We start from the raw sequence: 24,108 nt of genomic DNA, 5'->3' as shown, positions 1-24,108 counted from the left end.
CCCTCATTACCTTTTTAGAAAGCACCTCCTGACGTTGGCAGTGACGTTTATTATTCTGGGGGATGGGAGTTATATACAGCAGTGACCCGGAGCCCCTCAACCCCACCAGGCTTAGGTGGGGACAGGAGGTGTTGGCAGAAGGCACAGTGGCAGTAGCCCAGAAGAGGCCAGGAAGTAAGGGTGGGCATGTGATGTGTCCTGGGAGACCCAGATGAGGAAACTGAGGCTCAGTGAGGGCCTCAGGTCACACAGCAAGGTGTGAAGGCAGCTGGTCCCGAGAGCTTGTGCTGGTTGCTTCTCTCTTGCCTGGGCTACAGGAGGACGCAGGGGCAGCCCCCGCCCTTCTTCCTGGGGGCACTGGGAGGGCTGGGTGGGAGCTCTTGTTCCTGGTATTTCCTGTGGGAAAAGGCCAGTGAGGTTGGAGTGGAAGTGCTGGGGACAAGGACGACGGGAAGGGGACTCGGCTCACCGGACAGCCCGCACCAGCTGCTCAAAAGCCTCGTCCACGTTGAGACGCAGTTTGGCCGAGGCCTCAAAGTAGGCCACGTGGTGGGAGGCGCCGAAGGCAGATGCTTCTGATCGGGGGACCTGGGGGTGCGGGGGACACGGAGGAGTCAGGTCCCTGCACTCAGGGTGACCGCAGCTGGAGAGACAGACAGGCAGGCTGGATGCTCTAGGAGAGGTGGCCCACTGTGAGAACTCAAAGAGGAAGAGTTCCTGAGAGATTCCTGAGGGAGATGCCGCAGGGGCTTGGTGTCCTCTCAGTGAGGGATGGGGGCGGGCTTCGTGGACACTTGCCCTGCTGTGCCTTAGATAACCAGGAGTGGGCAGGCCGGGAAGTCAGGGTGTTCCCGGCAGAGGCCAGCAGAGCCCCAGAGGCTGGAAATCCCCAAAACCTTCGCTAAATGGATGAGTTCTGTGTGGAAATTGTTGTGGGGGAAGTGTTGGGAGCAGGGAAAGGAGGGGCGCAACTGTGCGGGGCATCTGGCACCTGGGGAGGAACTGGGGAGCCATGGAGGGGGCCGGCCATGAGCAGGGGACATGCTGGGGCAGGTGGGAGGTTGGCTGGAAGGGAGGAACGCGAGGAAGGGGCAAAGAGAGCTGGTGGATGGGGGTGAATGTCCTTTGTTCCATCCTGCAGCCTCTCCTGAGGACACCTGCGTGCTAGGCCCTCTGCTCGGTGATGCTCGGGACCCCGAAGGTCCGGTTTGGGGGTAACCCATCTAGGTGAACTGTGTGACAGCGGCAGTCGCAGGACTGCAGGAACAGAGGAGGATGCTGATGGGGGACGGGTGTGCTGAAAAGAGCCTCCCAGGCTGAGATGGGGTCCCCACAAAGAGGGGTGTCCCGAACCTGGCGCTGTGCCTCCAGATCTGCCTTGTTCCCGACCAACACGACGGGGAAGTCGTCGCGGTCCTTGACCCGGAGGATCTGCGTGAAGAGCTTGCCCACCTCGTTGAAACTGCGAGTGAAGTCAGAGGCATGAGATCCAGCCAGCTGCAGAGCCCAGGTCCTCCCCACACCCACCCACTGCTCCGTCACCGGCAACCCCTGTCACCTCTGCCGGTCGTTAATGGCAAACACCAGCAGGAAGCCGTGGCCAGCACGCATGTACTGCTCTCTCATGGCCCCGAACTCCTCCTGGCCTGCAGTATCCAGGACTGCAGAGACAGGGAGAGGGGCCATTGTGGGGACCAGGCTCCCCCCAGTCACCCTCAAGAGCCCTCAGCCCCCGCTGACACCACCCCCATCCATTATCCATCCCTGCCGCCCTCACTGTCCAGCCGGGCCGGGATCCCATCCACACTGCAGATCTTCGTGTAGGAGTCCTCAATAGTGGGGTCGTAGTCAGACACGAAGTAGGACTGGCAGGATGGGGAGAGGATAGTTATTGCAGTGCCCCGGCAGACAGGACGAAGCCCTGCCCCTGGGATGCCTCTCTCAGTCTCTGTCCCTGTCTCTCTAAATGTCTGTCCCCATTGCTGGGTCTCTGCCCCCTTTCTCTGGGTCTGTGTTCCCTCTGTCTCTCTGAGTCTTTTTTGTCTTTTTTTTTTCGACGGAGTCTCGCTCTGTCGCCCAGGCTGGAGTGCAGTGGCGCAATCTGGGCTCACTGCAAGCTCCACCTCCCGGGTTCACGCCATTCTCCTTCCTCAGCCTCCCGAGTAGCTGGGACTACAGGCACCTGCCACCACGCCTGGCTAATTTTTTCTATTTTTGAGTAGAGACGGGGTTTCACTGTGTTAGCCAGGATGGTCTTGATCTGCTGACCTTGTGATCCACCCGCCTCGGCCTCCCAAAGTGCTGGGATTACAGGCGTGAGCCACTGCGCCCTGCCTTTTTTTTTTTTTTTTTTTTTTTGAGACAGAGTTTTGCTCTTGTAGCCCAGGCTGGAGTGCAATGGCACGATCTCGGCTCACTGCAACCTCCACCTCCCGGGTTCAAGCGATTCTCCTGCCTCAGCCTGCCAAGTAGTTGGGATTACAGGCATGCGCCATCATGCCCGGCTCATTTTGTAGTTTTAGTAGAGATGTGTTGGTCAGGCTGGTCTCGAACTCCTGACCTCAGGGGATCCGCCCTCCTGGGCCTCCCAAAATGCTGGGATTACTGGCGTGAGCCACCGCACCCCGCCCTGTCCTTCTCTCTCTCTAAATGTCTGTCCCTGTTGCTGGGTCTCTGCCCCCTTTTCTCTGGGTCTCTGTCCCCTGTGTCTCTCTGAGTCTCTATTTCCCTCTCTCTGGGTCTCTGTCCCCTTCTTTTTGGGTAGCTGCTCCCCTGCCCCCCTTTCCCTGCCTCCCACCAGTCTTCTCTCTGAGTCACTCCTGGTCCTCTCTTTCTGGTATAAGGTACATATCCCACATCATGATTACATCCTAGCTGTGTGACACTGAACAAATCACTTCCCCTCTCTGAGCCTCAGTTCCTCAGTTTCTTCATTTGAAAAAGGAGGCTAAGAACAGCACTACACTTCATCCAGCACCGGCGAGATTCAGAGCAAATCCCTGTTAAATATTGAATGTATCGGTTATCGGAGGCGTTATTGTCCAGACTGCCTGCTTATATCTCTCCCCCCTCTTCTGCCTCCTCCCTCTCTTCTTCCTTCTCCCCCGTCCCCTCCTGCTCAGGCGGCCTCCAGCGTCTCCTCCCAGGGGAAGGTCCCGGTTCCAATCCGGCTGCGGAGAGGCTGCCCCACCCTCGGGGCCCCGGCCCCTCCCTTCCTGCCTGGGTCCTGCCCGCTGCCAGCCAGGCCTTAGGCCAGCTCTGGGACTGCTTCTGGTTGCAAGGGGCCCAGGGCTGGGGCCTTTCTCTACACAAGAAGGGTTCCCTCCCAGGCCCTTGCTGGGGTCTTTTGGTGGGGGTGGGTTGGAGGTGTCCTGGGGCCCCAGGGCCTCTGCAGTAGCATCTCAGGCGGAGGCACTTTTCTAGGATTTCTTTGAAGCAGGGAGGACCTCCCTCAGGAATGGGGAGGAGGTTTCCTGGGTAGGGGTGGAGTTTCAGGAAAGAAGGGTTGATTTGGAGGCTAGCGGTCTGAATACTCCATCTGTCAGTTAGAGGGGTGCTTGGTGAGGGCTTGTCCTGGAGGGAGGCTATTAAGGACCAGGCCCTGGGAAGGATTGTGGCTCTGGGGGTAGTTAGGGGCGTGACCTCAGAGCACAGCGTGAAAAGCTCAGGGCTGAGAACTGGGGGCCAGCCCCGAGGTGGCGCAGGGGGTTATAGTATATACAGTCTTAGAAACACTGAGTTCATTTATGGGGTCAGAGAGACTCCCAAGGAGTAGGTCTTTCTGGGGGTGCCAAGAATCTGGGGGCTTCTTCCTTGGAGATTATTTGAGAGCTATCCAGGGTTTCTGAGAGGAGCTCAGGGAGTTGCAGTGGAGAAAGCACAGGATGGAGGAGGGGCTGGTTTTCCTTGGGGGCGGGGTGGGAGAGTGGAGGTTTGGGTCTTGAGGAATGGGGGATTGTCAGGACTTGGGGTCTTGGGAGATTTCTGGAATGGCCAAGGGGCAGGATCTCTTTTTAAATCTCGGGTTGGAGAGCAGGACTGTCTTAGGGCTGGGTAGTCCCAGAAGAGTCTCAGGGCCAGGGTCTGTGTAGAATTTCTAGATTCTGGGGGCGGTCATGGAAGGGGCTAAGAATCGAACGTGGGGACGGGCAAGGTAGCTCACGCCAGTAATCCCAGCACTTTGGGAGGCCAAGGCAGGCCGATCACGAGGTCAGGAGTTCGACAGCAGTCTGGCTAATATGGTGAAACCCCCATCTCTACTAAAAAATACAAAAATTAGCCAGGCGTGGTGGCACACGCCTGTAGTTCCAGCTACTCGGGAGGCTGAGGCAGGAGAATTGCTTGAACCCATGAGGCAGAGGTTGTAGTGAGCCAAGATTGTGCCACTGCACTGCAGCCTGGGGGACAGAGCGAGACTCCGTCTCGGAAAAAAAAAAAAAAAATCAAATGTGGGGGAATCTCAAAGGTGTTGGGCACTGGCATTCTCCCAGGAAGGTTCTCAATGGCTTAGAGGGGAAGTTGGGGACTGGGATTTGGGGGAGATAGGGCTCAGGGTGGTGGAAGTTGGCACCGAGGGCGTGGTGGGGGGGGCCTGGGAGTGCTTAGGGTCCGAATGGGGTGAGTGTTCTATATTTAGCGTGCTCCCAGGAGGTGCTCAAAGCCAGGTCAGCAGGTAAGCGGGGTCTGGGGCACTGGGGGAGGGAATGGTGGGTCTCAGGATGCGAGTGCAGAAGGCAGGCTCCCCCGTGCAGGGCATGGAGGCTCTCCAAGAGTTTAGGTTACAATCTGTGGGGATCTTTTAAGATTAGAGGGCCTTATAGGAGGGTCTCAGTGACGGGTCAAGGGGGAAAAGGGGTCTCGGGGATCCCCCCAAGGGCTCAGTTCTGGGTCCCGGGGACACCCTCCCGGGTAAGGGCCCACTACCTGGATGAACTGGATGGTCAGCGCGCTCTTGCCCACGCCGCCGCCGCCCACGACCACCAGCTTGTGTGTCTCGCTGGGCGGGGGGTCCCCGGGCCCAGGTCCCCCGCCCCGGGGCCGCCCCCGCCCTGTCCCGGACGCCGCCCCGCTGCTCATGTCGCCACCGCTGCTGCTGCCTTCGCTACCGCCTGCGGGGGAGCCGGGCGGGACCCGGGGGGGGGGCTACGCTAATGAGGTTACTGCATAATCATGAGCTCTGGCGAGGAAGGCTCGCGTCTCGGCACACTTAAGGAGGGGGACGGGCCAAAGAAAGGGAGGAGCTATGTTAATAAGGGAAAGGGAACGGGGTTCGCTGCGAAGGGGAATTCCGAATGAGGCGGGGCTATGCTAATGAGAGACCTGTGCTCGCCCTGAGCGGCGCCACGCGCTCTCAGCGGGAGGGCGGTCTGTGGGCGTGGCTATGCTAATATAAATTTATTCTTTCAGCAGACGGAGTGGGAAGCTCGTCAGGGGAGGGGATATGCAAAGAAGGACCCCTGTGACATTGCTGCTTGGGGCATGGTCTCTGAGGCCTTAGTATGGTAGGCGGGGCTCGTCGACTCGCGCGCGCGGCCGTATATAGGGCGCTCCGAAGCAGCAGCAGGTTTTGAGGAGAAGCTCCACCTCCCTCCTGGGATCCTAGCCAAGCTTTCGACCCGGGCGTCTGGGTTAGAGTCTAGAGTCTCCGCCTGCTAAGGGACCCAGGCTTCCGGTTCCCGCTGTCCCAGCCAAGCGGAAGACAGACTGGGAGGAGAGTGGGGCCCTACAGGGGGACAGCGGGGTAACGGGGCAGGGAGGGGCCGTGAGATCACTGCATTCCTAATCCATGAGCCAGCTCGCCCAAGTTGGGATGCCTGGGTCATGAAGAGCCTGGGGCCAGGATTTCTGGATCTTGAAGGAGGAGGAAGCCGAGGGCCCAGACTCCTGGGTCCCTAGGAGAAAATGGGCTGGAGATGTGGACTCCTGGGTCCTGGGGAGGAGGGTGTCAGGGAGGAAGGCGTCTGGGGTCCTTAGTTCGGTAAAGGAGGGAGCCGGGGACCTGGACTCTTAGGTCCAGGGGTTGGAGAGGCTGGGGACCCAGGATTCTGGGTCTGAGTGAGGCCACTGGATTGGGGGGACCCAAATTCGTATGTGAGAGCTTGAGACCAGGACTAGTCTGGGAGACCTACTCTTGGGTCCGAGGAAGGAAGAATCAGACTCCTGAGTCCAAGGGAAGAGGGAAATAGGAGTCTGGACTCTGCTCTGAGTAAGAGGACTCGGAATTCAGACTTCTCTGTACTGAATGAGGCGGCTATGGGGTCGAGCTTCTAGGTTCTAAGTTTATTTTTATTTATTTATTTTTGAGATGGAGTTTCCTTCTTGTAGCCCATGCTGGAGTGCAATGGCACAATCTCGGCTCATTGCAACCTCCGCCTCCCGGGTTCAAGCGATTCTCCTACCTCAGCCCCCCGAGTAGCTGGGATTACAGGCGTAGCCACCACGCCCGGCTAATTTTTGTATTTTTAGTAGAGACTGGGTTTCACCATGTTGGTCAGGCTGGTCTTGAACTCCTGACCTCAGGTGATCCGCCTGCCTCGGCCTCCCAAAGTGCTGGGATTACAGGCGTGAGCCACCGCGCCCGGCCTATTTTTATTTTTTAGAGATGGGGCCTCCCTATGTTGCCCAGGCTGGCCTCCAACTTCTAGGCTGAAGCGATCCTTCCGCCTCAGTCTCCCGAGTGGGACTACGGTGTACGCCACTGCATCCCGTCTCGTTCTAAATTTAGGGGGACCTAGAGGATCTGGATTCTGAGAGCCCCAGAATGTGGGTAAGACAACATCCAGCAAGTCGTGCTCACTCCGCCGAACTACAATTCCCTTGCATCTATTCTGTTTAGCGCCTTTTACGTCACCTCCTGTTCCGCCACCCTTTCCGCGCGCGCGCAGGGCACTGTGGGGCGTCATCGCGGGCTACCGCGGCCCCGCCCACTTCACCTCTCACCCCACTAGCTGTCCCCGCGCGACAGAGGCGGTGCGCGGACTACGCCTCCCGGCGTGCATCGCGCGGACCCCGCCCCATGTGTCCCATTGGCTTCTGGGAAACCGAGTCCGGTTGCGTTTCCGCCGGCCTTCACGGCGCCGTGCTCGGTACTTGAAATCCCGGCAAGCTCGGCGGCGCTTTAGCTCCGCCTCTCTCCTCCTTTGCTGACGAACCCCGCCCCAGCCTGCCCCGCCCCGCGCCGGGGCCGGAGCCGCAGCCCGAGCGGCGGGGTAAGATGGCGGCGGCGGTCCGGGCCGCGGGGCTCGGGCCTATTGGGGTGGGCGGGGCGGAGTTGGGTCGCTAGTTGTCCCGGGGTCCTCCCCACAAGCCACGGGTCCTGGAGGGCTTCATGGGGCGGTCTCGGGCCCGGCAGCTGCGGCGAAACCTGGCGCCGAGAGGGGGGCCTTCTCAGGGCCCTGGGACGCATCCGTGGGTTCCTGGGGGCGTCAGTGGGGCGTCTCCGAGAGGACTGGGGGCGTCCCTGGGCCTAGACCGAGCCTAAGGCCTGCCCTCCATCATATAGCTGGCCTGGATCGTGTCTGTAGACACTGTAGATTGTCTTTATGGGCTGACCGGGGACTGGGGTCTGGTTAGAGGGTTCTGGGGCCATCTTGAGATCTTGAGATATGTCCCAGGGGTGAAGGAGGGTCTGCAAGACCTGAGGAGTATCTTCAGAGCCATCTAGAGCGCCTGGGGTATGTCTGTTAGGGCTGGAAGGAGTCTACATGGGCTGGCCTGAGGATGCAACTGGTCTGCATAGGTCTGGGGCCATTTATCAGGCCTAGAATAACTGCCAAGGGCTAGGAAGTCTTAGAGCCCCCTAGGGGGTTGGGATATGCCCACCAAGGGAGGGCGTCAAATATTGAGATGTACTGAGGGTCTGGGGTCTCCAGGGTATGGGTAGTGTCTAATAATGGGTGACAGGAGGCTGGGGGCAGTTAGAAGGACCTGGAACCATCTAGATGGCTTGAATGTGACTGCAGGAATGCAGATTTTATGCCTGGAACAAATTCGAATGCCTATGGGGTCGAATCAGCTTGTGGCGAATCATACAGAAAGAGAATGAGGAAATTTTGCCCAGCTTAGATATACTTGCCCTTCAGAAAGTGATTCAAATGAAAAATGTTTTAAAATTCTGCATTACCCAGGGGGTTATTGAGAGAGTTAGAATTAATCTACTTTAGGCTAGAAGAGTCTGGAGGGTCATCTAGACCCACTGTTACAGTGCTTTTCAAACCATGTTGACCGTGATCTGCATTAAGATACATTTTTTCATTAAGACCTGCTACAGACAGTCATAATGTATTTAACATTATATAACATAATGTGTTAACATTAACTCACCTTCCACAAATTGACATTTCCACTTACTACTTGTGATGTGCTGCGAAGAACTATTTTGTTCTATTTACTTTTTATAACAAGCTATTTGTGAAGCACTAAACTGGTATATGACCCTGTTGTTGGGGAAACCACTGATCCAGACAGGACCTAGCAGTATCTGCAGAGCATTCTTCTGTCCAAAAGATCCAAGTAACTGAGGGTGTGTCTGCAAAGCCTGGTGCTGTCTAAATGAGCAAGCAAGCATCTTTGTATACTGCAGAGGGTTTGGGGATCCCTGAGCCTGTAGTCAGAAGATGTTGATTAAGCTTCTCATATGTGACAGTCACTGTTCTAGGTAGCATGTACTTCCCCGGGAGGTGCTGGAGAACAGTCCCAGGGCCAGGAACTGCCCAACGGGCTGAGCATATTGAGTATTGGTAAAAGAGGCTGGGATGTAATAGACTATCAGGGTTGGGTGTGTCTTAGGAAGTTAGGAATTAGGTGGAGCTGGGAGGCTGAATGTAGAGGCTTGGCATGGTTTGAAAATCTATATGGGATGTAGAACAGGACCAGGGTCTTGTCTTTGCAGGAATGCTGTGGGGGAAGCAGGGAGGCAGATGTAGGGGAAACCTGGGCTTTAAGGGCTAATAGTGTCATTCCTGTTCATCTGTATTGAGCACTTGAGGTACTCTGTGTGGCAGGAGTCAGGCTTTCAATATTCACAGCCATTCTCTGAGATAGATACTCCTATTTCGTGCATTTACAATTAAGCATACTGAGTTGTGGGTTAGGGATTTTGAAGCTTTCTAGGAATTTTGAGATTGGATATTGTCTTACGAGTAGCAGATTTGACAGTCGTGGGGAAGCTTACAGCTGAAATATTCATATTTTTCTGAAGCCCTAATCAAGACATCCACCCGTTTGATGGATGATCTTTCAACTGCCTGACTGGGGAATCATATCAAAGAATTTCCATGACATTGCAAAGGCTTTGGGCAGATGGCAATAAGTAAATGCCTCCTATAAAGTTTCCCTTCAGCATGCCTTTCTGAAGTTTAGCGTTTTCATTTTAAAAATGGCATACTGGTTTTGCAGATCACTCAGTGAAGTTTCCAACTTAGGTATATAAATAAAATTTGGGGGTGGTCCTCACCATCGAGGACAGTTGATGCTCTAGGAAGCTGTGTGGTGTTTGAGGCATGGCGTTGAATATTGCCCAGCACATTGGCCTTGGGAAAGGTGGGTTTATAGGACTGTGAAGCACACTCTTTGAAATCATAGTGCAGCACACACAAAAAACCTCGGTGTTGGCTTTGCCTCTTAGGAGGCCAGGGAACAAGGTCTTGAAGTTTGGGTACGTTGTTGGGGAAGCTGCGGGAATTGAGGAGTGAAATGTTAAAAGTGGAGGCCGGGGAGGCCTCCCTTTGACATAAGAGGCACCTGAAACCCAGAAAAAAGGAAGAGAATTGCTCCTAGTCCCTGGGGTATCTATGCTGGGCCCAGCGCCCACCCAAGCACAGGGTGGAGCGGGATGAGGTGGAGGAGAGGAGGGGTGCCAAAGGGAATGCTGAGGGAGATAGTGTGGGGCCCTTGAGGTCTTCATGTCTATCCTCTACTTCCGTCCTTTCTCCCGGGACCTCTACTCCAAACTGTTGCCCCTGGACCCCCAGGTGACCATGGAGGAAGAAGATGAGTCTCGAGGGAAGACGGAGGAGTCGGGCGAGGATCGGGGCGATGGTCCGCCAGACAGAGACCCCACGCTTTCTCCTTCTGCCTTTATCCTGGTGAGGCTGCTGGGCTCCTGGCACTGAGGGATGGAGGAGCTGGGCATCCACACTCCAGGGGCCTGACTCCGGGGCCCAAGGCAGGGGCGCTGGACTCCTGGCTCCCATGAAGCACTTGAGTTTGGCTCTCAGTGTCTGGGATGTCTGTCTCCCAAGGGGCAGAGGTTGCAAAGCATCTGCCTGGGTCCTCTGACGCTTGGTTTTTCCCCCCTTCCCCAGCGAGCCATCCAGCAGGCTGTGGGAAGCTCCCTGCAGGGGGACCTGCCCAATGATAAAGGTATGGCGGCTTCCGGTTCCTTTCAGCCCCGCCCTCTCTCGGCATTCTTTCTTTATCCTAATGTCATTGATACAAGCTTTTCTGAAGCCACCTGGGTGCCACCCGTGTGCTGGCACGGGGAGCCAAAAATGGGCAGACACCCTGTGGCTGCGTTGGAAGGGCCTAGTGTGCAGTGGAAGGGAGACAGGCACAGTGCTGGGAGAGGGCAGGAGGCCCACCTCAGCTCGCATGGTGGGAGACGGGTCAGGGCACCTTCCCAGAGCGGGGACAGGTGAACGGGCCCTCTAAGGACCTATGAGTCTAAGGACCTAGGATTAGAGGGAAGCCTGATTGGCCGCAGCAGGCCCACAGCACAGGTGCAGCGGCGAGGAGCTGTGCTGGGGTTCTTTGGGGCTGGCATGCAGGAAAGTGTGAGTGGGGTTGGGGGAGGCAGGAGAGGTCTGTGGGGACTGCATCCCAGCAAGGCCTGAATGCCAGGTTGAGGTGTCTGAGGGCAGACAGGAGGACAGATGGCTGAGCATCAGAGCCTCAGAAGTGGGTGCTGGGAAGTCCTCCTGGGAGGCAGAGTGTAGAGGTCTGGAGAGCAGGTGGGAGGCTGGTTCCGCTGTGAGGAACTAGATCAAGCTCCGCTTTCCTCTACCCCACAAGTCTCGGCAGCGAGTCCCCTGTGTCCAATACCCCATGCAAATCTCTCACCAGATGGCTCTCGGTGTCATGGCCTTCGATGGCGGCGCTGCCGGAGTCCACGGTCAGAGCCCCGTTCCCAGGAATCAGGGGGGACTGACACAGCTACTGTGAGTAAGAAGAGGGGGCTGGGGGCCTGACTCACGGGTATTGGAGGAAGGGACGGGTGCCTGAGTCTGAGGGAATGGGGTTTGGGGACCTGAACTCCTGGCTATGCGATGCTGACCAGGGGCAATGTTGGAGAGTCTGGGGGCCTGATCTGGGCCTGAGCTTTGAGTGCTGATGGTTGTCAAGCTACAGGAATTAGATCCTCAGTTTTCTCGGGGATCTTAGATGTCTGGGTTCCTGAGAGGTCAGGGAGTTGGGAAGTAGGATTTGCCAGTCTTCATGTGACCGGGGACAGCATAGAGCGTCTCCGGCCTCTTCCAGGTGTTGGACATGGCTGCGGACAGCTTCCTTGCCGGGCTGGTGAGTGTCCTGGATCCCCCGGATACGTGGGTTCCCAGCCGCCTGGACCTGCGGCCTGGCGAGTGAGTAGCTGGGCAGCTGGAGTGGGAGAGGCCTCGGTGTGAGAGCCAGAAGCACCCCTAAGGCTCACCCACCCCTTCCGCCTTGCAGAAGTGAGGACATGCTGGAGCTGGTGGCTGAGGTCCGAATCGGGGACAGAGATCCCATTCCTCTGCCTGTGCCCAGCCTGCTGCCCCGTCTCAGGGCCTGGAGGACAGGCAAAACGGGTATGTGGGGCCAGGGTGGAGCTGGGCAGGTGGCCTTGGAGTTGTGTGGGGATCGGCTGTTTTTGGTAGTGATGGTGGTGGTGATCGTGTCATTTAGACAGAACTTTTCCCTTCTCTTCGTATTAGATGTGATCAAGGCTGTAGGTGCATACAGATGTACATAAAGTAAAAACCGATGTGCTGGGGCTACATAGGAGCGGTCATCGTGTGTGACACTTGGTTTCGGCACACTAAGCGTTAGTGTCACTGCACTGGAACTTCGTCTCCCCAGGAGGGGGACTCTTCGAGTTGCTATATTCAGAGAAGCAGACAGCCTGAAAAATGGCAGGCACTCGCCCAAGGGCGCACAGCCAGATGCTCCATGGGTTGCCTGGGCCTTGAGCCCTGGTGTGTCTAGGAGTCTGAAGCCCAAGTTTTTGATTTCTGAGATGTGCGCTGCCCAAGGAGGAATCTTCTCCTCCAACCCTACACACAGTGGTACCTGTGAGCAGTTTAGACCAAACTTGAACACACAGCTCAATTGCAAGGAGGACTTGTCACTATGCACATCGCTGGGCAACTCCCAGGGGTTCTGATTCTGCAGGTCTGGAGTGGGACCTGGGAATTTTCATTTTAAACAATACATGCTGCTGAGCCCTGGACTCTGTTGAGAACTCTAGGTTTAGGCCTGCCTTCTGCGTGAACATATGTATTTGGAGGAGGGGGTGGAGGGAGAGGAGAGGAAGGTGCAGTAGCTATGGGCACCAGCTGTGAGCCGTGAGCACTGGTTCTGTGGTAGAGCTGGCACGCCACTCTACGCCAGGTCGTGTTTACCTTGTTTCGCTTTGTTGCCCAGACTGGAGTGCAGTGGCGTAACCTCAGCCCACTGCAACCTCTGCTTCCTGAGTACAAGCGATTCTCCTGCCTCAGCCTCCTGAGTAGTTGGGACTACAGGTGTGTGCCACCACACCCAGCTAATTTTCCTATTTTTAATAGAGATGGGGTTTCACCATGCTGGCCAGGATGGTCTTGATCTCTTGACCTCAAGTGATCTGCCTGCCTCAGCCTCCTAAAGTGCTGGGATTACAGGCGTGAGCCACCGTGCCTGGCTACCTTCTTTTTTTCGAGACGAGGTCTCACTACGTCCCCCAGCTGGAGTGCAGTGGCACAATCATGGCTCACTGCAGCCTCAAATTCCTGGGCTCAAGTTATCCTGTTGTCTCAATCTCTGGAGTAGCTGGGACTATAGGTGCATGCCACCATGCCTGGCTAGTTTTTTTTTTTCTTTTTTCTTTTTTTGAGATATAGTCTTGCTCTGTCACCTAGGCTGGAGTGCAGTAGCGTGATCTAGTCTCACTGCAACCTCCGCCTCCCGGGTTCAAGTGATTCTCCTGCCTCAGCCTCCTGAGTAGCTTGGGATTATAGGCGCGCACCACCACGTTCAGCTAATTTTTCTATTTTTAGTAGAGATGGGGTTTCACTGTGTTGGCCAGGGTGGTCTTAAACTCTTGACTTGAAGTGATCCTCCTGCCTCAACCTCCAAAGTGCTGGGATTACGGGCATGAGCCACCATGCCTGCCACCTCCCCTCGTTTTTTTTTTTTTTTAATAGCTGGAAACGATTTATGCATTAAGTACAGAGACATGGTACCTAGGACTCACGACATTCTTAGGGGCCCACAATTTCTTTAAAATCAGAAGCTGTAGATCTGGGCGCGGTGGCTCATGCCTGTAATCCCAGCACTTTGGGAGGCCAACGCGGGCGGATCATGAGGTCAAGAGATTGAGACCATCCTGGCCAACATGGTGAAACCCCGTCTCCCCTAAAAATACAAAAATTAGCTGGGCATAGTGGCACTTGCCTCTAGTCCCAGCTACTTGGGAGGCTGAGGCAGGAGAATCGCTTGAACTCAGGAGATGGAGGTTGCAGTGAGCCAAGATCGTGCCACTGCATTCCAGTCTGGGTGACAGAGCAAGACTCTGTCTCAGAAAAAAATCAGAAGCTGTAGGGGATAAGTAAACAAATGGGCAGGGCAGCGTTCCCCTAAAACTTGATTTAGGAAAACAGGTGGTATGCTAGATTTGGCCCCTGGGCCTTAAGAGTGATAAAGGTGTATCCGGAAGCTAATAGTAGTTGTTTTCAGGGGGACTCTGAGGTTATGTTTTATTTGTTTATTCCAGGTAGTTTTAAAAAGAAAAGAAAGTTCACCCATAATCGTATCCCATACAGAAATGTATATAAAGCTGTGGATCTCGTGTGTTTGCAGAGCGCTCTGGTCTGTGGAGTATTTTATGCTTAAGGTGCTGGGAATAGCGATGAGGCTAGGAAAAGCTGAGGCTCAGACTGTCCTCACCCGGCAGCAGGTGCAGCCTGGCTCTTTCTGTGCACTCATCTGTTCCTCCGCTCATCCTGGGAAGTACATGCTGTCATCATCACCTCTGCTTCATCTTCCCCGAAGCCCTTGGCAGCTGAGGGACTGTACACTCCACTCATTGATAATCTTTTTTTGTTTGTTTGTGAGATGGAGTTTTGCTCTTGTTGCCTGGGCTGGAGTACAGTGGTGTGATCTCGGCTCACTGCAGCCTCTGCCTCCCAGGTTCAGTTCTCCTGCCTCAGCCTCCCGAGTAGTTGGGATTACAGGCATGTGCCACCACACGGGGCTAATTTGGTATTTTTCGTAGAGACAGGGTTTCATGTTTGTCAGGCTGGTCTCAAACTCCCAACCTCAGGTGATCTGTCTGCCTCGCCTCCCAAAGTGCTAGGATTACAGGCATGAGCCACTCCACCTGGCCATGAAGGGTGTTGGATGAATGAACAAATCCCCATTTTTTAGATGAGGAAACTGAGATAGACACATCAATCCACTTGCCTGTGGTCATGTGGCTGGTGAGGGCCAGCCTCTGGTCAAGGGGTGGCTCTAGTGCTGCCCTCTTGACCCCTTTCCTTCCCTGGCACTGTCCTCACACCACTCTGCTGGCATCCTTGCTGTGGTGTGGCCTCTGTCAGTCATCTCCATCGTGTGACTGTGGCATCGCGACTGTAGTACTTAGCACAGTGCAGTGGGCTCTTTGGGGGCGAACGAGGTGACATATGAAGTACCATGCCTGGTTTGGAGGAAGAGGTAAACCTTTGTCATTGCCACCGACACTGGTCAGTGGTGTCACTGAGTCCTGAGCAGATGTAATTCCTTGGGTGGGGACTCAGCACAGAGTGAAGAGCTTGGGGTGAAGACCAGCCTTGCTGTGCTCCCCAGCTCTGCCATTTCCTGGCTCTGCACTGGAATCTCACCCTGTCAGCCTCCCATTCTTCCCTCTACCAAACAGGAGAAACTCCCACGAGAGGCAGCTGGCGCAGCAGGCCGGAGCTTGTTTTTGTCTTGGAGGGGGACTTAGGTTTGAATCCCAGCTCTCCCCCTACAGCCTGTTTTCCTGTTTCGTCTTTGCCCAGGCTGGAGTGCAGTGGTTGTGGTCAGAGCTCACTGCAGCCTCCACCTGGGATCGGTCACCAGCACTGGTCAAGGTAGTTCCTAGTTTCAGGGCCAGGGTACATTGTCCAGGGTCAGGCCAGTGCTGTCACAGGATATGGGAGTGCAGGTTCAGGGCCAGATTGACCGAGTTTACACCCTAACTGCTGCCTCCTCTCTGTGTGCCCTTGGGGAGGATACTGCAGCCCTCTGCCTCAGTTTCCTCAAGTGACCTTTGGGTTAAGAACTGTGGTGTGTTGGCCGGGCGCGGTGGCTCACGCCTGTAATCCCAGCACTGGGAGGCCGAGATGGGCGGATCACGAGGTCAGGAGATCGAGACCATCCTGACTAACACGGTGAAACCCCGTCTCTACTAAAAATACAAAAATTAGCCGGGCGCGGTGGCGGGCGTCTGTAGTCCCAGCCACACGGGAGGCTGAGGCAGGAGAATGGCGTGAACCCGGGAGGCGGAGCTTGCAGTGAGTGGAGATGGCGCCACCGCACTCCAGCCTGGGCGACAGAGCGAGACTCCGTCTCAAAAAAAAAAAAAAAAAAAAAAAAAAAGAACTGTGGTGTGCAGTTGTCAGGAGCATCCTACAGCTGGCTCCTGTGAAGCAGTTGGGGCTTCCTGGGCAGGACCTGGTGGCCCAGCAAGTGTCCACGGCTGAGCCAGCAAGCAGGCACCAGGAGGGAGGTGAAGGCCCTGACCGCTTCTCTCTCCCTGTTCCTTTGCAGTTTCTCCACAGTTGGACTCCTCTCGGCCCGCCTGTGCCCGTCACCTCACCTTGGGCACGGGAGATGGGGGCCCTGCCCCACCCCCTGCCCCCTCCTCTGCATCCTCCTCCCCTTCCCCTTCTCCCTCATCTTCCTCCCCTTCCCCTCCCCCGCCGCCACCGCCCCCTGCACCCCCAGCCCCGCCTGCCCCCCGATTTGATATCTATGACCCCTTCCACCCCACCGACGAGGCCTACTCTCCACCGCCTGCTCCGGAGCAAAAGTACGACCCCTTCGAGCCCACTGGCTCCAACCCCAGCTCATCAGCCGGGACCCCCTCACCTGAGGAGGAAGAGGAGGAGGAGGAAGAGGAAGAAGAGGAGGAAGAGGAAGACGAAGAGGAGGAAGAAGGCCTGTCCCAGAGCATCAGCCGTATCTCGGAGACCCTGGCGGGCATCTACGATGACAACAGCCTGAGCCAGGACTTCCCAGGTGACGAGAGCCCCCGCCCGGACCCGCAGCCCACACAGCCGCCTCCGGCCCCTGGAACGCCACCCCAGGCGGACTCCACCCGGGCTGATGGAGCCACGCGCCGGCGGGTCTTCGTGGTGGGGACTGAGGCGGAAGCCTGTCGGGAAGGCAAGGTCTCGGTGGAGGTGGTGACCGCTGGTGGAGCCGCCCTCCCGCCGCCCCTGATGCCACCCGGCGACTCGGAGATCGAGGAAGGCGAGATCGTCCAGCCGGAGGAGGAGCCCAGGGTGGCGCTGTCGCTCTTCCGCCCGGGTGGCCGGGCCGCCCGGCCTCCGCCTGCCGCCTCAGCCACCCCCACGGCCCAGCCCCTTCCCCAGCCTCCCGCTCCCCGGGCCCCTGAGGGGGACGACTTCTTGTCCCTGCATGCGGAGTCCGACGGCGAGGGTGCCCTGCAGGTGGACCTGGGGGAGCCGGCCCCTGCGCCGCCCGCCGCAGACTCGCGCTGGGGCGGCCTGGACCTGCGCCGTAAGATCCTGACCCAGCGGCGGGAGCGCTACCGCCAGCGCTCGCCCTCCCCGGCGCCCGCGCCTGCCCCGGCAGCCGCTGCTGGTCCGCCCACGCGCAAGAAGTCCAGGAGGGAACGCAAGCGAAGCGGCGAGGCCAAGGAGGCCGCCTCGTCCTCGTCGGGCACCCAGCCTGCACCTCCCGCCCCAGCCTCGCCCTGGGACTCTAAGAAGCACCGCTCGCGGGACCGCAAGCCCGGCTCCCATGCCTCGTCGTCCACCCGCCGCCGTTCCCGCTCCCGCTCCCGCTCCGCCCGCCGCCGCTCGCGCAGCACCGACCGCCGCCGTGGGGGCAGCCGCAGGTCGCGGTCCCGGGAGAAGCGGCGGCGGCGGCGGCGCTCCGCCTCGCCACCCCCGGCCACCTCCTCATCGTCGTCCTCGAGGCGCGAGCGGCACCGCGGGAAACACCGGGACGGTGGCGGCAGCAAGAAGAAGAAGAAGCGGTCGCGGTCCCGGGGTGAGAAGCGGTCTGGGGATGGCAGCGAGAAGGTCCCGGCGCCCGCCCCGCCACCCTCCGGCTCCACCTCTGGTGGTGACCGCGACAGCCGCCGCCGGGGGGGCCGTGCCACCCTCCATCCAGGACCTTACGGACCACGACCTCTTCGCCATCAAGCGGACCATCACGGTGGGCCGGCTTGACAAGTCCGACCCCCGAGGACCTTCTCCTGCCCCGGCCTCGTCACCTAAGCGGGAGGTCCTGTACGACTCCGAGGGACTGAGCGGCGAGGAGCGGGGCGGCAAGAGCAGCCAGAAGGATCGGCGCCGCTCGGGGGCTGCCTCCTCCTCCTCCTCCTCCCGGGAGAAGGGGTCTCGTCGGAAGGCGCTGGACGGGGGTGACCGGGATCGGGACAGGGACAGAGATAGGGACAGGGACAGGTCATCCAAGAAGGCCCGGCCCCCCAAGGAGTCGGCACCTTCCTCAGGGCCCCCGCCAAAGCCACCGGTCAGCAGTGGCTCAGGCTCTTCATCCTCGTCGTCGTCCTGTTCTTCCCGGAAGGTGAAGCTGCAGTCCAAGGTGGCGGTGCTCATCCGCGAGGGTGTCAGCAGCACCACCCCTGCCAAGGATGCTGCGTCGGCCGGCCTGGGCTCCATCGGCGTCAAATTCAGCCGCGACCGCGAGAGTCGCTCCCCCTTCCTCAAACCCGACGAGCGGGCCCCCACTGAGATGGCCAAAGCAGCTCCGGGCAGCACCAAGCCCAAAAAGACCAAGGTCAAGGCCAAGGCAGGGGCCAAGAAAGCCAAGGGGACCAAGGGAAAGACCAAGCCATCCAAAACCAGGAAAAAGGTCCGCAGCGGAGGTGGCAGCGGGGGCAGTGGCGGCCCGGTGTCGCTGAAGAAGTCCAAGGCGGATAGCTGCAGCCAGGCGGCAGGCACCAAGGGGGCGGAGGAGACTTCCTGGTCCGGTGAGGAGCGGGCAGCCAAGGTTCCTAGCACCCCACCCCCGAAGGTAGCCCCACCACCTCCTGCCCTCACTCCGGACTCGCAGACAGTGGACAGCAGCTGTAAGACACCTGAGGTCTCCTTCCTGCCGGAGGAGGCCACTGAGGAGGCTGGGGTCCGAGGTGGGGCAGAGGAGGAGGAGGAGGAGGAGGAAGAGGAGGAGGAAGAGGAGGAGGAGGAGGAGCAGCAGCCTGCCACCACTACGGCCACTAGCACTGCTGCAGCCGCCCCTAGCACTGCCCCCAGCGCGGGGTCCACAGCCGGTGACTCGGGGGCGGAGGACGGCCCAGCTTCCCGTGTCTCCCAGCTGCCCACGCTGCCCCCGCCCATGCCCTGGAATCTGCCGGCTGGTGTGGACTGCACCACCAGCGGCGTCCTGGCCTGTGAGTGTCCCCTGGGGGAGGGGGGTGCTGGGGCAGGTGAGACAGTATAGGGACTGGAGGATACAGACTTAGAGGCAGTGGGGTGCCCTGGAAGGGAGAGGTTTATAAGGACATGGACTAGGAGCGTGGGGGTGGGTGAAGGCCAGTGAGGATCTGTCCGGAGGCTCTAGTTTCTGGGTGTACTGGGAGAGAAGGGCTGGCGGGAGCAGGTGGTGGCCAGCGCAGACTGGAGTGGTGGGCTGGGTTCTGGGATTCCCCTAGAGGGGGACTAGGAGAGAGGGACCAGAAAGAATGGCTTGAGCAGGACACCATGTTCCTTATGGATGGTGGTTGCCTCTACCAGACTGCAGAGGTGGGGAGAGAGGCTGGGACCGGCCACAGGGGGTCAGGAGGCAGAATCTCACTCCTGCCGTCTCATCACTGCATGACCGTGGCCAGCCCCACAGCCACACACCTGGAGTCCCAGGAACATTCGGGGTATGGGCCGTTCTGTCATTGGCCAAGGCCCCCTTTTCCCAGTTCTGAGTGTGAGGCCTTGTGGCTGTTCTGGGACCCAGGGCAGGAGATGCCAGCAAGTGTCCAGGTGAGGTTCACCAGCTCCTGTCCTGTCACCTCCCCCATCTTCATGTTGTCACCTCTCCACGTCCTGCAGTGACTGCACTTCTCTTCAAGATGGAAGAAGCCAACCTGGCGAGCCGAGCGAAGGCCCAGGAGCTGATCCAGGCCACCAACCAGGTGGGCTCCCCTGGGGGAGAGTCCCTGCCGCCCCTTCTTTTGTCCATTGCCTCGGGTTAGGAGAGGAACCGCAGGCCCGGCAGCTCTGGGGCAAGGTATCGGCCTGAAGAGGAGCCTGTTGCCTCAGCTGTGGGGAAGTCAGCGTGGGAACAGTGGGGTGCACGTCCCCTCTTCTCCTCCACCTCCCTTGACTCATCACCCCTCCGTCCTCTTCCCACAGATCCTCAGCCACAGAAAGCCACCCTCAAGTCTGGGGGTGACCCCAGCTCCTGTGCCCACCTCTTTGGGTCTGCCCCCTGGCCCCTCCAGCTACCTGCTTCCTGGCAGCCTCCCTCTGGGGGGCTGCGGTTCAACTCCCCCCACCCCCACCGGGCTGGCTGCCGCGTCTGACAAGAGAGAGGGCAGCAGCAGCTCTGAGGGCCGTGGGGACACAGATAAGGTGAGCTGGCCTGGGGAGAGGTGGGGCAGTGGTGACAGTTCTGTAGAGAATACGGACAGGAACTGAGGCGCAGGGGCCCAAGGAGAAAGGGAGACTGAGGCCATAGAAACCAAAGTCACGGAACTGTAAGGAACTCCACTTCGCTGGAGTGGATGAGCGGGAACTTCGCTGGGCATGTCCAAGGGAAAATCACGTCTGTGCGCGTGTGGGGGTGTGTGCATATACCCCACATATACACACCCTGTCACAGACGCCCCACACTGCAGCCCACCCCTTGATGATCTGGTTTTCACGCTGTCTTCCTCTCAGTATGAGTGGGGGAGGCTGGCTTCTGAATAAAAACTCAAGAACCTGTTTCTAGATGAAGGGAGGGAGAACGGGTGCCAGGCAGACAGGAATGTAGGTTCTTACTCAGCCGCTCTGGCCGGCTCTTACTCCTGGGCTCTGGGGCTGTTTCTGTCTTGGTCAGGTCTAGATGTGGGTTTTTTGTTTTTGTTTTTTCTTTGAGATGGGGTTTCGCTCTGTCACCCGGTCTGGAGTGCAGTGGTGCCATCTCGGCTCACTGCAGCCTCCGCCTCACGGGTTTGAGCGATTCTCCTGCCTCAGCCTCCTGAGTAGCTGGGATGACAGGCACACACCACCATACCTGGCTAATATTTGTTTATTTATTTTTTTGTTTTGTTTTTGGAGGCGGAGTCTCACTCTGTCGCCCAGGCTGGAGTGCAGTGGCCAGATCTCAGCTCACTGCAAGCTCCGCCTCCCGGGTTTATGCCATTCTCCTGCCTCAGCCTCCCGAGTAGCTGGAACTACAGGCGCCCGTCACCTCGCCCGGCTAGTTTTTTGTATTTTTTTTTTTTTTAGTAGAGATGGGGTTTCACCGGCTTAGCCAGGATGGTCTCGATCTCCTGACCTCGTGATCCACCCGTCTCGGCCTCCCAAAGTGCTGGGATTACAGGCTTGAGCCACCGCGCCTGGCCTAATATTTGTATTTTTAGTAGAGATGGGGTTTCACCATGTTGGCCAGGCTGGTCTTGACTCCTGACCTCAGGTGATCTGCCCACCTCGGCCTCCCAAAGTGCTGGGATTACAGGCGTGAGCCACTGCTCCTGGCCTTGGTTGGTTTGTTTTGAGACAGGGTCTTGCTCTGTCACCCAGGCTGGCATGCAGTGGCACAGTCACAGCCTCAGCCTTGATCTCTCGGGCTCAAGGGATCCTCCTACCTCAACATCCTGTGTAGCTAGGACTACAGGTGCGCGCCACCATGCCCAGCTAATTTCTTAATTTTTTTGTAGAGTTGGGGGTCTCACTGTGTTGCCCAGGCTGGTCTCGAACTCCTGAGCTCAAGTGATTCTCCCACCTCAGCCTCCTAAAGTGCTGGGATTATAGGTGTGAGCTGCTGAGCCCAGCCTAGATGTGTTTTTTTAGAGTCCAGCAGCCCATAGCCAGACGGTGGTGTTGGCCACCTTAACACAGCTGTGTACGGTGCCAGATAAAGCTGTGTAAACCCCATTAAACATCCCGTGTGAGCCGCGGAGGCGGGGCTGCAGCTTAGCCCGTCACTTGTCTGTAGCTTGTGCTTTGTGCTGCAGGTCGCGGACGGTGAGGACCCTCTGGTCTACAGCGGCCCTTGCCCTGCCCTTGTCTGTACTCTGCCCTTTGCCCTGCTTTACCACATCCGAGATGGGTGTTTGGGAGCAGCGTCTCTCTAGAGACCCACATCCTGTGGGGCCAGGCAAGCCTGAGAAGTCCCTCCAGGGCGGCCTGTGTCTCTCCTGGCCATAGAGTTGCCCTAACAGCTCAGTAGCTCGTCAGACAGTGTCACTGATGTTGCTTCCGGAGTCTGCTAGCCATTGTGCCCTGCCCTTTGCAGGACTCAAGTTTACCTGCCCCTACTTTGATAGTCTCTTGACTTGGGAAGGCAGTTTCCCCAAGGGCGGTGGCAAGGGACTATCCCTTGTGCCTGCAGAAGGCCGGTTCTTCTCTGGTCCCACGTGGCTCTCTGGCTAGAGGTTTCCTGTCTGCTTTTGCAAAGATTCCGCCTGAGGCCAGGGATGCAGCTGCTGCCCGGAGCCTGTGGCTGGGGGATCTCCTAGCTTGTTGGCCACAGGCGGGAAGAGCCTTGTCTCGGAGGCTCTCTGCCCGCCCCCTCTTCTGTCCTTCCCTTTTCATCCCACGGTCATCCCCCTTGGAACAGGCACAGCTCTCCTGGATTGAGTCTTTGCTCTGTACCTGGCCTGTGCCATGTCCTCCATGTGTGTCGCTGTAGTCCTCCCCATAGGTGCTGTCCCCATTTTATAAATAAGCCACAAAGGTGGCCAGGCGCGGTGGCTCGTGCCTGTAATTCCAACACTTTGCAAGGCCGAGGCGGGTGGATTGCTTTAGCCCAGGAGTTCAAGATCCGCTTGGGCAACATAATAAGACCCAGTCGCCAGAAAAAGTACAAGAATTAGTCGGGCGTGGTGGTGGCACCTCTAGTCCCAGCTACTCAGGAGGCTGAGGTGGGAAGATTGCTTTAGCCCAGGAGTCCAGGGGTACAGTGAGCAGCGATTGTGCCACTGCACTCTAGCCTGTGTGACAGGGAGAGACCCTGTCTCAAAAACAAAGAAAACGCCACAAAAAGGAGGTTTGGCTGAGCATCCCAGGGGTCAGAGACAGGGAGTGGCAGACCAGGCTTCCGATACAAGTGGGCTTGAGGTCAGTCCCCACGCCCACTCCTCAGTGCGCCTCCATCCCCTTGGTGACCAGAGCAGTATTGTAAAAACCTTTTAAACGGAGTCCTCCCCCTTCCCACGGTGAAAAGCCCTGTGCAGTTTTCTACAGCCCTGTCTGTAGAGTCTGATTCAAAACCAGCTGCAATTGCTTGGCCAATGCCTGTCTTCTCATCAGACTGAACTTTATGAGGGCAGGCAACGCATGTGTCCTGGTCCTGGCCAGGCCTGGAGCAGCCCGGGGTTCAGCCTAGAGGAGATGTTCAGTGACACGCAGAGCACAGGCCTGGCCTTTGGTCCCGGGCAGCTGCAGCAGAGGGTGCATGGGACGGACCCTCAGCAGGACTTCCAGCCTGAGAGCAGCCAGACTGTCCGAGAGGCTAGGCTGGTAGCAGAGGCGAGTGGAGGTGGAGGTTCTGCAGGTACTCACTGGCCCTTGCTGTCTCTTCCCCCGCTGTCGCCACCCCACTAGTATCTGAAGAAGCTGCACACACAGGAGCGGGCGGTGGAGGAGGTGAAGCTGGCCATCAAGCCGTACTATCAGAAGAAGGACATCACCAAGGAGGAGTACAAGGACATCCTGAGGAAGGCCGTCCACAAGGTGGGCACCCAGAGAGAGGGGCAGACACAGGCTGGGGAGTGGACGAACTGGAGGGACAGATGTGTGCAGACAGATGGACGCGGATGGGAGACGGGGAGGTCAGTCTGGGAGGGTGATGGGATTTTCTCAAGGCCACCTGGGCCTGTTCCGCTGGCCCTGGGGCACCCATCATCTAGGGGGACAGAGGAACTTTGGCCTGGTTATTGGGGAAGCTGCTCCTACCCCAGTTCCAAGCTGCACCCAGCAGTCCCGGGTGGATGGGACCCCGGGAGCCTGGTGGTGACTCCGGCTGTCCCCGGCCCCCCAGATCTGCCACAGCAAAAGTGGGGAGATCAACCCGGTGAAGGTGAGCAACCTGGTGCGGGCCTACGTCCAGCGCTACCGCTACTTCCGCAAGCACGGTCGCAAGCCAGGGGACCCCCCAGGGCCCCCACGGCCGCCCAAGGAGCCAGGGCCCCCGGACAAGGGTGGCCCAGGCCTGCCCCTGCCCCCTCTCTGAGAGCCCTGGCCAGCTCTTCGCCCCTCGCCTCTTTGAAACTCTGGACATATTTATGGCTCCACCTCCCCGCCTCCCTCCCCCATCAGTGGGATGATTGGGGGAGGGTTGCTGCAGGGAAGAGGAGAGCCCCCTGCCCTTCCCTGCCCCGTGCCCACCCCCCCTTGCCCCCAAGCCTCCCCAGTGCCCCTCCCTTCTGTTCGTGCCCCTCTCCCCAATTTCATTAAAGATTTCATGAAACATTACCCCTGAGCCCCATGGTTCTAACCCTTTGTTTTCAGAGACAAATTTGCCAGAGGGTTGAGGAGGGACCCCTAGGAGGCTGAGTGTGGGAGA

At 58.1% G+C, this 24,108-nt stretch overlaps 2 protein-coding genes across 2 annotated transcripts; one reads left to right on the top strand and one right to left on the bottom strand.

Moving 5' to 3' along the window:
- Window positions 1-29: 29 nt before the first annotated feature.
- Window positions 30-5,132, bottom strand: RRAS (RAS related). Its single transcript, XM_007997575.3, has 6 exons — window positions 4,924-5,132; window positions 1,778-1,865; window positions 1,559-1,661; window positions 1,354-1,462; window positions 470-588; window positions 30-396 (listed from the first exon to the last, which is right to left on the bottom strand). The coding sequence occupies exons 1-6, from the start codon at window positions 5,074-5,076 to the stop codon at window positions 312-314; spliced, it is 657 nt and encodes a 218-aa protein (XP_007995766.1). The 5' UTR covers window positions 5,077-5,132; the 3' UTR covers window positions 30-311.
- Window positions 5,133-6,598: 1,466 nt separating this feature from the next.
- SCAF1 (SR-related CTD associated factor 1) lies at window positions 6,599-24,017 on the top strand. The gene is given in 12 exon segments (XM_007997579.3): window positions 6,599-6,766; window positions 9,972-10,085; window positions 10,305-10,362; window positions 11,062-11,156; window positions 11,476-11,576; window positions 11,665-11,780; window positions 15,958-17,525; window positions 17,527-18,793; window positions 19,446-19,528; window positions 19,749-19,967; window positions 23,148-23,276; window positions 23,584-24,017. Coding segments are annotated over 12 exon segments (3,948 nt in total). The 5' UTR covers window positions 6,599-6,760; the 3' UTR covers window positions 23,776-24,017.
- The last annotated feature ends 91 nt before the right edge of the window (window positions 24,018-24,108 follow it).

The sequence above is a fragment of the Chlorocebus sabaeus genome, chromosome 6 (assembly GCF_047675955.1).
Source record: "Chlorocebus sabaeus isolate Y175 chromosome 6, mChlSab1.0.hap1, whole genome shotgun sequence".
Classification (NCBI taxonomy): Eukaryota; Metazoa; Chordata; class Mammalia; order Primates; family Cercopithecidae; genus Chlorocebus; species Chlorocebus sabaeus.
Note: the sequence above shows the minus strand (reverse complement) of the source record. Positions and strands in the feature narration are given on the sequence as shown.

Coding starts and splice junctions, on each gene's coding strand:
- RRAS (XM_007997575.3), bottom strand. CDS start 5,076: ATGAGCAGCGGGGCGGCGTCCGGGACAGGGCGGGGGCGGCCCCGGGGC. Junction 1,463..1,558: donor GCCATTAACGACCGGCAGAG/GTGACAGGGGTT, acceptor CTTCACTCGCAG/TTTCAACGAGGTGGGCAAGC. Junction 589..1,353: donor ATCTGGAGGCACAGCGCCAG/GTTCGGGACACC, acceptor CCGCACCCCCAG/GTCCCCCGATCAGAAGCATC.